This window comes from Neodiprion pinetum, chromosome 5 (assembly GCF_021155775.2).
Source record: "Neodiprion pinetum isolate iyNeoPine1 chromosome 5, iyNeoPine1.2, whole genome shotgun sequence".
Taxonomy (NCBI): domain Eukaryota; kingdom Metazoa; phylum Arthropoda; class Insecta; order Hymenoptera; family Diprionidae; genus Neodiprion; species Neodiprion pinetum.
The window spans coordinates 8,989,058-9,005,397 of NC_060236.1; the positions used below are offsets into that span (position 1 = coordinate 8,989,058).

At 37.0% G+C, this 16,340-nt stretch overlaps 2 protein-coding genes and 1 long non-coding RNA gene across 8 annotated transcripts; 2 read left to right on the plus strand and 1 right to left on the minus strand.

Annotated features, from left to right (window-relative positions):
- The first annotated feature begins 991 nt into the window (after positions 1–991).
- LOC124219363 (uncharacterized) lies at positions 992–1,643 on the plus strand. Its single transcript, XR_006883370.1, has 2 exons — positions 992–1,210; positions 1,276–1,643. It is a non-coding gene; the product is annotated as an uncharacterized lncRNA (long non-coding RNA).
- Ssl1 (general transcription factor IIH subunit 2 Ssl1) lies at positions 1,411–6,654 on the minus strand. 3 transcript variants are annotated; one of them, XM_046626789.2, is made up of 8 exons: positions 6,628–6,654; positions 4,806–4,877; positions 4,135–4,336; positions 3,623–3,751; positions 3,209–3,382; positions 2,860–3,113; positions 2,450–2,699; positions 1,411–1,706 (listed from the first exon to the last, which is right to left on the minus strand). In XM_046626789.2, the coding sequence occupies exons 2-8, from the start codon at positions 4,862–4,864 to the stop codon at positions 1,566–1,568; spliced, it is 1,209 nt and encodes a 402-aa protein (XP_046482745.1). In that variant the 5' UTR covers positions 4,865–4,877; positions 6,628–6,654; the 3' UTR covers positions 1,411–1,565. The 3 variants fall into 3 exon arrangements, with proteins under 3 accessions (XP_046482745.1, XP_046482746.1, XP_046482744.1); XM_046626790.2 differs by lacking the exon at positions 6,628–6,654 and adding an exon at positions 5,934–6,046; XM_046626788.2 differs by lacking the exon at positions 6,628–6,654 and adding an exon at positions 5,436–5,689 and having other exon boundaries at positions 1,412–1,706.
- On the plus strand, positions 6,404–15,650 carry Chro (chromator). Of its 4 annotated transcripts, XM_069136083.1 has the most exons (11): positions 6,527–6,849; positions 7,261–7,358; positions 9,430–9,572; positions 9,694–9,934; positions 10,094–10,275; positions 10,402–10,541; positions 10,706–10,924; positions 11,033–11,115; positions 11,195–12,463; positions 12,626–13,678; positions 14,036–15,650. In XM_069136083.1, exons 2-11 carry the CDS (start codon positions 7,304–7,306, stop codon positions 14,131–14,133), a joined length of 3,483 nt encoding a protein of 1,160 aa, XP_068992184.1. In that variant the 5' UTR covers positions 6,527–6,849; positions 7,261–7,303; the 3' UTR covers positions 14,134–15,650. The 4 variants fall into 4 exon arrangements, with proteins under 4 accessions (XP_068992183.1, XP_068992184.1, XP_046482732.1 ...); XM_069136082.1 differs by lacking the exon at positions 6,527–6,849 and adding an exon at positions 6,404–6,520 and having other exon boundaries at positions 11,195–13,678; XM_046626776.1 differs by having other exon boundaries at positions 11,195–13,678.
- Positions 15,651–16,340: the final 690 nt, after the last annotated feature.

The following is a 16,340-nucleotide window of genomic DNA, read 5'->3' on the forward strand; positions in this document are numbered from 1 at the left end:
GCATGAGTCAAACTGAAGTGCTGGAAGCTGCAGACACGAGAGTACCAACTAAAATTACATTCTCTTCGTATTGATGCACACCGAATTTTACGAGTTTATGCATTTCTCTGTGTGAATATCGGATGCTTCGATTCTTTATGACTGAGAAAAAGTCTGACTTTCATACGAATAAACCAACGTTTCTTTGAAAATTTCTGGAAAACTATGCTAAAAAATGTTCACCAGTTGCGTTAATTTTTTATGGTACTTCGTGAAACAAAAAATTTTTAAAGTAGGTCAAGTTAGTCAAATAATAAATAAAATTCAAATCGACAGCAGATTAACGTGTGAACATTGGACCAACTTCTTAGATGTGAACAAATAGATCGCGACTGCCAAATTGTCTCTACTGTCGGATTCATTGTAGTTTGCTCAGTTGTTATCCAAGTTTTGCACAATCACAAGCGAAGAATACTTCTAAAGTTTTTAAAAACACGACAATATCCCTCGACTGTTTGACAAAATATTCATGTAATATCCTTGGAAAATCCAGCTGCAGAAACTTTAACTTAATGTCATCAAAAGATGGTATCACAAATTCACGAATTCTCACATACAAACTCGTGTAAAGATAAAATATTTTTCTAATAGTCTTTATGTTGGGATATTTATTTGTTTCCCTAATATTAAAAACCATTTTACTGACAGCTAATCTTAAAAAAAATTTATGGTTCATCCTTTTTCGCTATACGCGTTAAACGACTTGTATTATTATTTATTCCATAGATTCAGTTTTGAGACTTTTAAGCTTTCTTGGAAATAAAATTTCGAGATGACGTTTGATTTATTTTTCCTTGTAACGAACGTGTGGAATAAAACCTGAAATACTTGACTCGAAAGCAAATCGTTGGAATCGTACTATAGGCACGATCGATGTCAGCAGCATTTCTTGGTACTTTAACGGTTCAAGAATTTCTCAGTCAATAAACATTGCGCGAATGTTTTGCAATGCGTTGCCAATATGATTACATTCATGTAAAACCCAACGGAAGCCACTCGCGGAGAGTTAAACCTTGAAACAAGATGTTTAATGCTTTGAAAAATTAAGTTTGTTACATTCTTCCAACGTTAGTGATGGCGATATTCAGCAAGAATGAAAAAGAGGATTTCAAGTCATGAATTCTCCGCGAAACCAACTCGTGATTAGTTCACCAGCTCCATTGCTCGCAAGGTCAGAACCTCTGTTATTGAACGCGTGTTCGAGCTCATTGCGCAATGCAATTGTCTTGTTTACAGCTGAAAAGGATCAATCAAAATGTGCATTGAAGAGCTCTCAATCGCATTCTACGGACCAGTGCCCTGCTAAAAATTAACTGAGTACTTCAAAGTAAATACTAAAGTATAAGCAATACTATGGATTTTTTTTTTAATCAAAACTGTAAAAATGCAAGCCGTTGTTACAAAAAAATTTTGTTACATTTTTTTTCATTTTTATTTTATCAGTTCGCTTAAGTCTAAGGATAAATTAAGTCTGATAAGTATAAAAACCAAGTATCGATGTGGATCAACACATTTACTTTTTTACTCTAATTGATTGAAATCTTCTCTGAAGATATCTGAAACGTATCAGGATTCGTTGCACATCCAGGACAGGTGTGGAGTGTTTCGTGAATAAAAATTTCACAGTCCAAACAAAAGCCTTGCTGGCATTTACCGCACATGTATACCTGAAACAATAAAACCATAGCTTTTGAGTTTCAAGTATCAGAATGAACATCTCCATGAAGTAAAATACAACATTTATATACCTATATAATGAATAATTTTGCCAATCCTACATTTCATAGCGCTCAACACGGATAATTTAGGGGAAAATAGGGGATAATTTATGAAAATAGGTGGTTGTTAGGATTGTAAAATCTTTGCGCAGTTCCAGCGAAAGAAAACATTTGAGATGATGTTATATTTAATTTCGATGTGAACTTAGATATATCCAAATATCAAAGTCCACAGATCTTCAATGCGAAAAAAGCATAACAGCCACATTCGACTTACAAGTCAGAATAAGAATATGCTAGAACATTTTGCTTTTTCAGAAAAGTAAAGATATGACATGAAATCGAAGTATTACTATAGCGATTTCGTAGATGTTATGCCATTTCTGTATTTTTGCTTGAAACCAAAATGTTTTAGCATGTTTTTAATAGAAATTGCATGTCGAACACGGCTCTTATTCTCTTTTTCGTGATTGAAACCTGTGCACTTAGTTAAAAATTTGGACGTAACCAGCTAGTGAAATGCTAATAAAAATTGAAAGAACAGGACAAGCTGCCCAAAATAGGTAGTTTTGAGGGGCAAATGGTGTGCTTAAAAGTACATATAGAGAAAACCTTCAGGCTTAGAGTGCTTACAAGGTACTTTTAGGAAAATAAGAAAACTATTGTGAAACCTGCAATCGATTGTAACTCACCTTCTTGTCTAATTGAGTAAGGACTCTTCTACACCCGTAGCATATGGAAGGAGAACCTTCGTAAGTTACTTCTTTATAGTTTTCAACCGGAAATAAATGGTGATAAGAACGAGCCAAATGTGGAGCTGATACAAGGGTCAGTCCACATGCTCGACATTCGACCGGTAATTCGCAATGTTTACTCAGACATTGTGGACATAAGTATCCAGTCGTCACAAGTTTACTGTCTTCTTCTGAACTTTCAACGTGGCTGAATGAAGGAATAGAAAATAAAAATTGAAACAATCATAATACAGGTACATAATACCGTTGTTTAAATAATAACATAATAAGAATAGTATTAGTAATGATCAAAGAAACTTATTTTGACTGTGAAGTAGTCTTCAAGAATTACAAGAAATACTACTTGCCACATGCACATCGTCATTGGGGTTTCAGTGGTTGAATGCAATGCATGATGAGGGAAACCCATCTTCACCAGAGCCGAGTCTAATCTGGTAGCAGCTGCTGGTGGATCTACATGAATGCTCAATTGTTCTTTGAAATGCTTATCGTCCAAAACAACTCCGTGATCGCCACCAGTCGCGGTAGCCAAACGTTTACAGATATGCAATTCAGCAGCTAATCCTATCACACTACAGCGCACTCCTTCAGATTTCAAAATCTGTAAGTAGAATTGTAAGCTGATTATGAGAACATCACGAGCATTGTTTTTAAAAAATGCCCTACAATATCACGAATTATGATACCATGACGTACTTCAATCGTAGTGTTAATATCCCCTGGGTCACAGGTAGTTAGCGAACCCATCAGCACAAGAATTTCCCTACTTGCATGCGACGGCAGCAATTTCAGGGATTTTAGTGCCAGTTCTAGAGAGTTTTGAATCGATGGTTCACCCGTCAGAGCTGTAAGATGCAAGCCCTTCAATTCCTGAGATAGAAAAAGGTAAGTTTGCTAAGTGTGACAATAAAGTTCAGGAAAAAAGTTGATCGACATTGATATAAACCTAATAAAGAAACTCTGATTTGAATGGACGAAATCCACACACTGCAAAATGCTTTCCATCAGAAAATCTCCACTATTGTGGGGGCTATATGATCGTTAATAATACAAGAACAAGTGGTTAGAGATTCTTGATGATTCAAATGATATTTAAGTATAGTGCAATACCTTGATGTGTTTCTTTGGGTTTCCGGCAAGTTCGCTCAATTTCTCAGCCCGTTTATTTCTCGTTATTATCAAACCTAGTTGACTTATAGGATTTTGATCAAAGAATTCATCAATGAAATCTTCCAAAAGCTGAAATAAAATTTTTCTTTCAATTAAATAAAATTCCTTGACTTTTCACACTCGAAACTAATTTTCACAAGTATTTTCTGTCTGCAAAGTCCAAAATATATCAACTTGCTGTGGCATACGAAAACTTCAAACTTACGCTACTTAAATTCTCATTATTGTACCAGATGTAAAAAATTTTTTTTTTTTTTTTCGAAAATGATTTAGAGTTATTGAACAAATTCATCAAGTACAAATTGAATGCTGAAGCTCGACATGACTGATGAAGAAAATGTGGATTGTGCATACTGAGGAGAATGATGTAGATTTTAACTGAATCTTCCCAAACAATAAAACTGCCAGACTACTGTTGGTTTTTCAAGATAGTTACGTTCATGTCAACCTACTTTTATAGAACAACGTAATCTCGTTGGTTTCAAATCCTGATTAGACATAGCTTCGGAACAGTCTAGAACAATGTAAAGATGTCTCATCATTCCCAGCCTTGCACCGCCATGTCTTTCCGACTGACGTTTCCTCTTCGCTCTTTGAATAATGTCTGCCACCGCCCCTTCCAACAAGCCATCGTCGTCTTCCTTGATCGCCTCCCTAAAAAATGATAGATACACAGTACTAATATGCTTGTATGTAAAAAAATTAGCCAATTTACCAAAGAAAAAATGGTTTGATCTTTAAATTGGTTGATTTGGCTGTGAATTTCTGATTAATCAAGCATAATTGTAAATTCAAATCGCTGTTAATATCAAGTTATAATAGACAGTTTTTGGAGGATGAGTGAAACCTGGTAAATTATGCGTAAGCCTAAAATATGTATGCAAATCTTAGGCTAATTATTGTATTGATCCACATCTGCTCATTATGGAAATTCAGTATTATTAAGATTGTAAATTTTCAATCTCAATCAATTCGAACCTCAGGTGCAGTCTTTTGTAATGTTTGGTAACTGCAAGCACGGTAAATTCATTGAGTAAAAGTCTTAATTTGGTTGCTAAGCAATTACCGACATCTCAATCAAACAATTATCGATAAAAATTAATCAGGGTTCTGAATAGCGTACCATGTTTTCTCATATCCTGTTTCCCACCGATATTCCTTTCCGTCATCCTCGTCAGCCATGGTTTGAATAAATCTAACATGTAAGGTGGTTGGTGTAGATTGCAATTAATTTAGTTAATGTAAGAATAATAAGATTTTTATCCATATTCAAATCAATCTTACAGCTCGGATATTGATTACGCATAAGCTTCCTTACTTTCTACACAAATGCTCGCCTCAGCTCAAAAATGAAGAAATGTACACAAGATTTTGTAATCGAATTGACAAATCAAAAAGTATCGCAGACTTGGAGGTAAAAAATCTTTGACGAACTTAGTCCACTGACGTGTATTAATTTCGATAGAAATGATGTGTTGAACCTGATTTGATAAATTTTGATCATGACTTCATCTGCATTTGAAAAAATATCAATAAAAGAATTGTCACACCGACTCATGTGTGTTTGATAACCTCAAATTTTATGGCATTTGAGGTTTTGACGAAGATTTCAATTCTCTACCTGTCCTTGATTTATTCTAAATATTAAACAAGATGCTGTGAAAAATAAGTAAGCATTAGCGCGCAGGTTGGCGCGAATCAAGTAAATTTCGGAGCTATGAGGTTAATTCGAAGGTTGGAAAAATTTTCGTACTATAACGTAGGAAATGGACGGATCGTAATTTATTTCCCAAATAATAATGTCGTTTTCGTAAATCGGAAGCGATCGAAGCCTTTATTTCACTTTATTTACTCTGTGCATTACACAATAAAAGAACAAATGTGATCAGAGACATTATTAGCAACTTTGGTTAGTAGTAAACGAAGGTTATATTTGTTTATATCGCAAGGCATGCCAATATGGCGGTGAAAAAATTCTTGAAAGATTGTTTTATTCATTTTAGGTGTACTCCCTGGTTTATGGTAAGAAATGGGTGATAATAGTGATAATAACAATAACACATATTAATAACAACAATAATAACGGATAACCGACGCCAGATACGATGCGTTGAACTGGCGCGAAAGTATAGTCAAATACTTAATTTCTCGCAATAGATGTTTATTTTTGAAATGCCGGGACGTGGAGTAAAACAATAACATTTTGGTAATTACATGTATAGACATATCATATCATCCAGCTTGTACATACCTATCGAGATAATTTAAGTACTACGTAATGTGTGCGTATCTTTTGGACAGAGCGGTTTTAATGACTAAATATACTGGGATTATTCAGTGGTTGAACCACGAACGACGTGAAAAATAATTCTTAAAAATAATTTTCAACGGCTATTGATTTTCAAAGCGCAAACTCGAATATTCCAATCAAGATTCTAGCAAATCGAAATTATCAACTTATGTACTTGGACTACGCACTTGCGGATCCGGCTTCACCAGCGGGAGATTCAAACGAGTTTCTTCGAATGCCGAATAAAATAAGCTCTTGTACATTGAGCGATGAATTTTTTCACGTTATAAACGTCGCGGTAAATACTTTGAGTTGCGTATACGCCTGAAAAAATTCTCCAAATTTCGTAGTCGTGTTTTCAAACAAAGAAGGAATACATTCCCGCCAAAATTATTGTGCCGCCGTGGCGGGTGAGCGATACTAGCGTTTGGCGCCACCGTCGCCAGACGCGATCGCTGTTTTTGTCCTGAGGATTGACGGGAATTTTCTATAATATCGTAGCTTCAACATACGATTATTATACGCCGGATCGTATTTAATTAACGCGCGTAAGTTTTTCTCAAATAAAAAGTCCCCCAATCGACATTTATCATTTATCGGACAAGTGTGTTCGAAAATATATATTTGTCAAGAGGGGAAGTGATTCCCTGATTACCGCGATAGTTTTTATGGTGGAAGAGCCATCTTGACGAGGATCGGCTTGCTCGTGGACGGTGGACGGACTGTAGAAATTCATAGTCGTGTGTTGCTGCAGCGGCGGCAATGGCATCCCGATTAAAATCATCGAATTTAACCTCGGATTACAGATTCTATTAAAACATCGTGCGCTCAAACAACGCCGTTCAATAGGCCCGAAAGACCCACGCTTTACAACCGGGTATTTATTCTCCTCGGCTCTCATATCATAAAAATCCAGCGAAATTTTACGCCACTGGTTGTCGCGTTCATTCGACTCTACCACGCTCCCCAACCTCCTTGACCACTTTTATGCGGGAATGTCGGATTTCGTTCAAACCCCATTATGCCTTGCACATTTTTCACACTGTTTTGGTTTCATTTTAACCAATTGTGTATCCGAATGCGGCGACGTTCCGTATTTCTTTTCTGAGCACATACACTAGCTGCAAAGTATAAATTTATCAAGATATTATGATTTTCAACAATATATGTTATACACGGACAATTACTTGTTCCCTTGTTCTTATCAAAAATAAAATTTTGCTAGCAGTGTTACAACGACGAGATAAAAATCTTCATCTCTATTTGTTAAACCAAGAATTTATTCTAGAAAATAATCGTCCGCAAGAAGATTCAAAGACACTAGTCGCAAGATGGAGGGAGGTGATGGCCCTGCAGCCATAAACAAAAATCCTGCTGCGATCAAAGGTAACTCTAACTTTCATTTATACACGCATACACATAATAGACCAGGCAGCACGGTGGTACATCATTTTCAAGAACCTGGTGCTCCGGTATTCTATAACGTACAAGGCTCGCAGCAATTCACTTTCCGCTCTTCTTGAGGCAACTCGCTATTCTTGATGCAACCAGGTAGGCTCACTTTAAAGCAATTCGAGTAAAGTTCAGTTGTTTCTACAATATCAATGAGACTGGGTTTCTAATTACTTTTTTCTGAGGTTTAATTCCATTTCAATCCCAATAAGTTTATCAGATTCAAGTTCGTAATGGTATTGTAATCATGAATTTTTCAAAAATTTGTTATTTTGCAACTTTGGGATAACGCGAAATTAAGTAAACCGTAACACAGCATCAAATATCTCAAATTTTGTAAATTGAACTTCTCCAGTTATTCTGACGATACAAAATAGTAGTTCTGGTTTCAACATCTCGTTGTATGTTAAAGTTACTAATTTCAGCCACATATAAGTTTAGCAATTTTCAGTTCAGTTTCGGATAACTGATTATTGATAAATATCTCCATTCTTTTAATTGTTTTGATGCTTGTGGCTGATAGGGTCAGTTTTTACTCGAATACATTTAATCGAAAAGGCTTCCCAAAAACTTGATATTTGGGATGTCTTATCGCAATCACAATAGTAAGACTAAAAAAAAATTTTATAATTTTCCAACACCCCAATATTTCCAGGAATACACAACAAACTTGACGAGTCTAATGTAATATATAGGATCAATTTTAAAAGTCCATGAAAAAATTCACCAAATATACCCGACTTACAATTAGCTAATAACAATAATTCCGTTGATTCACAAAGTCATCTTGTTTGACAGCTTGGTGATGTTTAGTGCAGCATTCACTCGATGTGAAAGTTGTAAATTGAAACCAAGAATAGTGGTTTCAGGACTCGTGCACTAAAAGTAATAGTCGATATTTTTTATTTGAAAGAATATGCAATAAATTTTACGAGTTACTTTGTCAAATCGAAGTCGGATACTTCACTTTTCTGAGATACGTTATCTATCACAAGACCTGTTTATACAATCAAAATTCATTATTCAAAAGATATAAATTGTATCGAATTTTCTACAGCTGTGCTATATTTCCTTTAACCAATTTATCAATTTCAATCGATGTTGAATACACTGTAATGGTATTTGGTACTGTAATTTTGGTTCAAAACTGAGTATGCGCCTTTGTAGATTTAACCACAAGATTTTTCTAATGCTGTCAAAACATGGTTTTCGCAATTTTATACATGGAAAAATATAATACTTTCTACTATAAAATTTTTATATTTCAATGGTTAAAATTTATACCTGAAATTGAATTGTCAATAAGATCCTTGTGTTTATACCTCGTTTGAATCTTTTCTACAATGTATACTTGACTGAGATTTATATCCCTGATCAATCGTTACCCACATTCCTATGTCAAACAGTTTCATTTAGGCTATATACCTGGTTTTCCAGTGTAGAGATGATCTACATTTACTTATAGCATAAACATTTCATCAATCAAATCGTCACTACTTACATACCACATTTCGATAAATACTCCTTTTTTTCCCTTGTAAAGATTAAGGTGACCCTTATTCAGGCCTTGGACGAATTTCCTATCAGTTGCCCCTTTCAAATCACTTCCAAATAATTTAAAAACAGTACCTTAACTTTTTTAGACTTTTATCTCATCTCTAACTCCTGCCTGTGAGAGTGAGATGAAAATCTAAAGAAAATAGCATGTTGTTTTTAAACTATTTGGAGCCGATTTGGGAGATGACGTATAATAAATTCGACTAATCCCTAAATACGGACCACCTTAGTAAAGATTCCATTTAAGACGATAGAAAGAAACATAGATTCATCTTCCACTGTAATTTTTCAGACTTTGTACCAATATTTTGGTATTTTACTGGTTCCATTTCCTTTGTCATCATAGTGTACGGAATATAAATCCTATACCCAATATTTTTTCTTTCAAAAACTCGTAAAGCCTAGACATTGTAAAGTATTTGACTTAATCGATTGCCATTTTATTCAGTGGCGCAAGAGGAAATGGGAAAGCTCGACGTACTAGTCTGCGGTCAATGTCATTCTGTGTTTCACTTTATCGAAGAATTCCAGGAGCATCGCACTACCGAAGGGGCATGCTCCAAAGTGTCACATTTTCGTGAAAATAGTAACGTTAGTATTCAAGTCTATCAAAACACTATACCTGTTAATAACTTCGCTATTAAATAAACTGTATATTATTGAATCCTAATTTTTAGAATAAAAAAAAAAACGAAAATGATAAACTTTACAGAATGAACAAAAGGCACAAGTATGGGCATTCCTCCTTTGGAAGGATTCACAAATACAGCAGGAAGGCACCGACAGGGATGCGGCCAATTCATGGAAATTGTATCAGAAATGGTGTAAAATGGATACTCACATTAGAGATTCTTGGATCGCAGCTGGAAAAACTATCCAAACATTTACGAAAATCAGCAATGCTAAAATGCAAGAAGTATCCGTGCGTCAACAGACTACTGTTAATCCTGAAGGTAATTATAACGATTTACAATATAAACATATATGTCTTTATTTCATTTATGCGAATCATCTTAAAACTTTAATCTTTTGAGTATATCTTGGAAAAAAATTCCCCAATAATATTGTTGCATAGTGAGGGTGATAATATTGAAATGAATTTGTACAATCAGGAGTAAAGCGAATGATAGTTCGCAAAGTAATTCGGAATGGGCAACCTGACGAAGTGGCAGAGTCTAAGAAGGAAGTTGCCAAACCAGTTGAGACAAAAACTTTGGTGAAGGTTTCTGAACAGATTGTGGGTGAGCAAGAGAAGAAAGAGGTACCGCAGTTAAAGCCTCCAATGAAGCGTAAGGTAAGAGAGAAATACGGAGTGAATGAGATGAATTTATAATTCGAGGATTGAAATAGTTCTGACCCTCCTGGAGAAAGTTGACTGAACTGAACTGTGACACGATTATTTATGACCTACACATTATAGATGAAACCTGCTAAGCTGCCTGGTGAAGAGGATGGCGATTCAAGCGATGAAGAATATGTCGTTGAAAGAATTTTGGCCAAACGATTTAATCCAAAGAAAAAATGCTTCGAATATTTGCTGAAATGGGAAGGATTTCCACAGTAAGTTGTTACTAAAATGTGACATGTGGAGATTTATCAAGTTTTTGTACTACTAAATTATCTACTTTATTGCTCTATGAATTGTCAGATTTAATTGACTTATTTTCCTTTTATACGAAGGTATTCAATTGTTTATACAGTCAATCGTTTCAAAATTGTTGTAGTGAGCAAACCACGTGGGAACCAGCGGAGAATATGGAAGCATGCAAACATCTTCTTGATGAGTTTGAGCGAAGTCTCGCCAAGCAGAAAGAACTCAAAGCAGCACAGCAGCAAGCGGCTGCGCTAAAGTCAGCCGCAGCTCGACCTTCCCTGCCTGCACAAAAACCAACTCCTAAGCCTGAATCTGGCAAACCTGGGCCGAGTAGTGCTGCTCAAGCAACGTAAGTGTCTGTGTTTACGACAGTTCTATTCTGCTCATTGAAACTGACCATCAGAAGGTCATGTAATATGGTGTCAACAAAGTTCACAACCTGTTATTTGATTTGTAGGAGACCTATGCGATCTAGTAAGTCCAAGGCTATGAACCAAGTCAGACAGTGGTGCGGTTCGATGAAAGATGAAGAGAGCGAACGTGAGTCACAATTGTTAGCCGAATACCTTCAGTCATGTATACATATTACGTGTAAAATTTGACGAGAATGTTTTTACAGTGCTAGGAAAGAGACGCAATACATTTTCGGATAGCGATTCAGAAGAAGCTAGCAGCGTTAATGCAAAACGAATGAAAACTGATACCGGTAGTGACGATGATTGGTCAGGAGACTCTGAAGATGAATCGATGGGCCGTAGTGACGTTATACAGCGAGCGTTCAATCGAGCAACTGCACAATCAAATGGATCAAATCGTGCAGTTGTCTCAGGAACTGATCTTGCAACTTCTTTAGGCCTACAGTCACCAGAGGCACCAAAATCTGGTCAAACTCCAGTCCTAGTAGCCAGTGCTAAAGGCGTCGTTAAAGTTGACCCGAAACAAATGCCAAACCTAACGTCTGGAGTCTATGTAATGTCAAGGAAAGATGGTATAATAAAACTGGATTCATCACCAAGTGGTAAGCTTGGCGTTAAAGGATCCCCGACTACACAAGGTGTCCTAATGGTACAAAATCGCGACGCTTCTGGCGTGGTCCGTAAACAAGTTCTTTCTGCTGGACAACCTACTTCCACTATAACGCCAGTGAAAGTTGTCTCAAAGCCCGATGGTAGCCAAGTCGTAACTCAAATGAAGATAGTATCTAAAGGATCTTCTCCAAAGGCCGTAAATACAATGGTACAGAAACAAGAGCCTATCAAGATTCAACCAAAGCCTGAGGTCAACCAACTACAACAAATCCATGTTGTTACCGCTGTGCCAAACCTACCAACAATGGGATTGCAGCCCAGAATGAGTGCTGGAATACGAGGCAACCTAGGAACCGCACAGCGTGGCGTTAACCGCCCATTGCTAGCCAGAACACCACTTCGAGGTACGACACCTACTAGTATATTGGGATCTACACTTCGTACTCCAGTCAGAGCTCCAGCACCCAAGCAATTACAGGGACAGCAAAGTAGACAAATCCTTCAGAAGCGTCCCTCCACTGGAGCCGTGCAAAGCCCTACATCCGCAAGTAGTCCTAGTCCTGGTATGACGCAAGTAAAGCCGAAGTACACTGTACTTAGCGCCCAACCAAAACAGATGCAGAAAACTGTAGGCAGTCCTCAAGCTAAACAAGGACCAAGGCCTCAGCTTGCTAAACAACAGTCGCTGCTTTCACCTCAGCAAAAATTATTGATGGCTAAGAAGAAAGCACAGGAAGCAGCTGGAGTGCACAAACCTGTTCGTGGTCTCTTGGCCGGTGCCCGCGGAACTCCAGGACGTGGAAGAGGCAAAACTGGTGAAGCAGCGTCCGTAACGCCTGGTGCCAACAAACCGAAAGAAAGTAAGCTCGCCGACGGGGATGGTTTGCATATGGAATTTCACGAAGTTGGTTCTGAAGAGAGTAGCAGTGACGGTGAGCCCGAACCTTCTCTTGATTCAGGGCCAATTCCTCCCATTGAACCCGATAGCCCGCCCCGTCCCTTCACACTCTGTCCTCTGACAGGTCGCATCGTGGGTCCGGATGGAGAGCCGGTGGAACAGCCTGCCGAACAAACACCTGAGCCTACCCCAGCTGCAACTCCGCAAACTACAAGTGGTACCGTTGCTGTCGCTGCTGTTGCTACTAGTGATGCGGTTGTTACAACCAGCACAACCACCACCACAACTGCTGTTGTTGCAGACGCTAAAAGCGACATAGTCGATACGACTACTACAACAACAACCACAACTACAGCAAGTGCTGAACTGGTTTTACCGTCGCTAGATTCTCTTACCGAAGGAACTGGCATTATGAGGGTAGAGATGAGCCCAGGTGGAACGACGGGCACTATTGTCCAGACTAGCGAAGCAACGCAAATTAACTTATCGGACGTAGCTGTTGCTGCAACTGCTGCTCCAGACCTTCCTTGTCTGGATGACAGTGCTCCGCCCGCTGTAACGGCAATGACTACCTCTGCGTCAACTTCGCTGACAGAATCAACGTCAGTAACCGAAATTCCGGCTGTTACGTCTTTGACTACAACTCCAACTACCACAGCTGCTGTAATTTCTACGATGGCTATAACTTCACCTGCAGCTACAGTGTCGACTTCTGTTACTGCTTCTCCGGTTTCGACTGATGAAAAGACTGACACCAAAGTTGACGATGATAAAAAGGTCGCTGAGGATACCTCTGGTTTGGTAACTATAACCAGTGAAGATGGTGTGGTTTATCAAGTGACTAGTCAAGGTGAAGACGGTCAAACCTTACTGGTTACGCAAGGTGCTGATGGCGAACAGCAGTGTGTCTATGTCACGACTGAGCAACAAGGTGATGATGGTTCCGTGTTGACATTAGACCACGCAGTGGCTGAGGCTGTTGCCCAACTAATGCCGGATCAAGTGAATCTCACCCCTCAGTTCTACGTCAAAGAAGGAGATGCTGAATCCTCTGATAGTCAAATGGTAATGTCTATTATGGATAATAATGGCACAGCTGTTCCAGCAGGGCAGGAAGATGCTGATGGGCAAGCTCAGGTTGTTGCGCAAGTTGTACAAGCTGATGAACCTACACCAGGTAATTATTTCTAGGTGTCACAAGACGTTTTACATGTTGTAAAAACATATTCGGGTGTTTATCTTTTACTTCAAGATCTTACTACTCATTAAATATGCATGGTATTACAATAATTATTTGCAAACACATACCTTATGTACAGTACAACAAGAATAGTAATGTTCAAATGAAAATGTACAGTCTTTATAATAAGTAAGATTCAAAACGCTTGACAGATGCACCCAGCAATGACAGAAGCTTTTTTGGATTTTCATATTCTACCTATGAATACTTATGATTTTTAAGAAACAGTTTTCTGAAAGTTTATCATTACTTACAGTCAAGTGTGAAACGATTAAAATATGTTGTGGTTCACAGGTGGCACTCGCCGAGTGGTACTATTATTGCCGGATGGACATTTAATGATGACTGAAGTAGATGAAGAGCAGTATGCAGCTTTAGAACTGGACAAGTGAATGGAATTTCGTACATTGACATAAGTGAAGAGTTGAAGAATTTTAAACCCAGTACAGTGTTATGCCTTGGAATCTGTGTTAACAAAAGGGTAACATGCAAGGGTTGTACATATGTAGAAATACGTTCACTTCGTATGGTAAAAATATGATAGACATTTCGGTTGACCAGACAGGTATAATAATGATTGTGTGGTTGGAGTTTTGTAAAAACAAGTATCAAATAAGACAATCTAGGCTTATAGATTTAATTGATATTATGTTTTAGAAGTTCATGTCTCAATGTGTAACGGTACTTGCTCACTCTTGAGTTTCTATGTCTTTTATGTATAAACATACAGCCGCATCTGCCGTCGAGCAAATAACATTTTAAAATTAATATTATTATTATCGCTATATCCATAGATTTGCGAAGCATTGTATTTTTAGATTAGTAAAGTATACACTAGGATTTTATATTAATCATATTGAACATCGTTTGAAAATTATTTTCCTAGATGGATAATTAATTTGAGTATATTTAGTAAACATGTAAATAACGCAGCAGCACATTCAGTTGTATATTTTGTACTGGATGAAAACCGGTACAAAAAATGTGGTGTAGTGACATCAAAATGGTATGAAACCAATTTTCAACTGTACCTATGTACTAGTCCCGTACGCCTAAACTTGATTTAACTGAGAACATGTAATATTTTAGACTTTCCTTTCATTGATATTTTTTTCTTTCCATTTTCATTTTGTGAGCAAGAACATCATTGGTGCACATGTATACAGATTTCCTTCCTTTCTCGTGGCTTTTTCGGCTATTTAATAATCATTTACAACACATATCCTGCTTTACATGGTCAGAAACGCACAGTTAGTTTCCTATTCGAAATGTTCTTGACAACAGAATCGAACAGCTTACCCATTTTACTTAACCGGAAAAATTTCATCTCATTACTTATTCGGTATCCCTTACTTGTCCACCTTGTCCACCTTGTCCACTTCTGTAAATTCTCTGCCGTTACTTGTATACGTTCTCTAACATATTTTGAGCAAATACAAACTGTGTGGAACATATAAGTTACACATATATTAATTTTAAATACTGCTGTATTAATGATAAAGGTTTTTGTCATGTCTATACAAATAGGTGCTTATGCGCAGGTTTGAGGATCGGGCCCATTTTTTAATGTGGTCAACATGATAAAGTTGGAGTTATTGGTATTTTGATATGTGCGCATAAGTCATGGTCACATCCAGTTCTGTCTCATGCAGTTAAATTTGGATTAAGCGTACAGTAACCAGTTTTTCATCTAATTGATTGATTGCAAATATGCGATCAAATATTAATAGTAACTACGGTATTTACGTACATATGTGCGGATTGTGTGGATGCAGGAAGGTTGCAAGTTTCCATGAAATGTAAGATCCTAGTATTTTACTTACATGACTTCTGTACATAATATTATCATAATACATCTTTATATAGCAATTGTTTTTTTTTTTGAAATAAACAATATCTACAAAATTAATACGATATCCCTGATGTTTTCAACTTTTTTAAGTATCTAATTACGTAATATCGCTCGTGTATCATCTATTATAAAACTAGTTTATTCACTGGTCTAATATACGTTTAACAAAAGAAGACTTCATACAGAATTGATTTGATTAAACAGCTGATGTCATTATGTTTCCGTTTATTCCTCATTGAATCAGAAAGTCATCATCTAGACAATATGGAACCCTTACCTTTGATACCATGTAATGAGAATGATATTATTCCAGAAATGGGATGTCTCGTGCGAGAAATCTTTCAAAATACATTTCAAGTCAATGCTGCAACTTGGCAAATGTCAATGAACCTCTCAAAGTCATGCCGACAAAATTCAGAGATGAAAGAAATGGCTGAGCAAATACAGACGGTAAACGGAAAACGTTTAACTCGTTTTGAAATGAAAAATACTCTATTTTAAATACATTTTTCTGAGGACAGTTAAAATATTGTTTCCTTTATCTTTTCTTGCCTTCATTTTATAAATAGGAAATGGTTCGTCATAAAAGGATTCACGATGACATAGAGTATGCTGAAATGCAGATAATGAAATCTCAAGGATATCAGCTGTGCAGAGATGAGAGGATTATGTCAAACGACAGAGCCATGGAAATAATACGCTTGAAACGTCATCCACTGTACATTGATTTACATCCAGATATTGTAA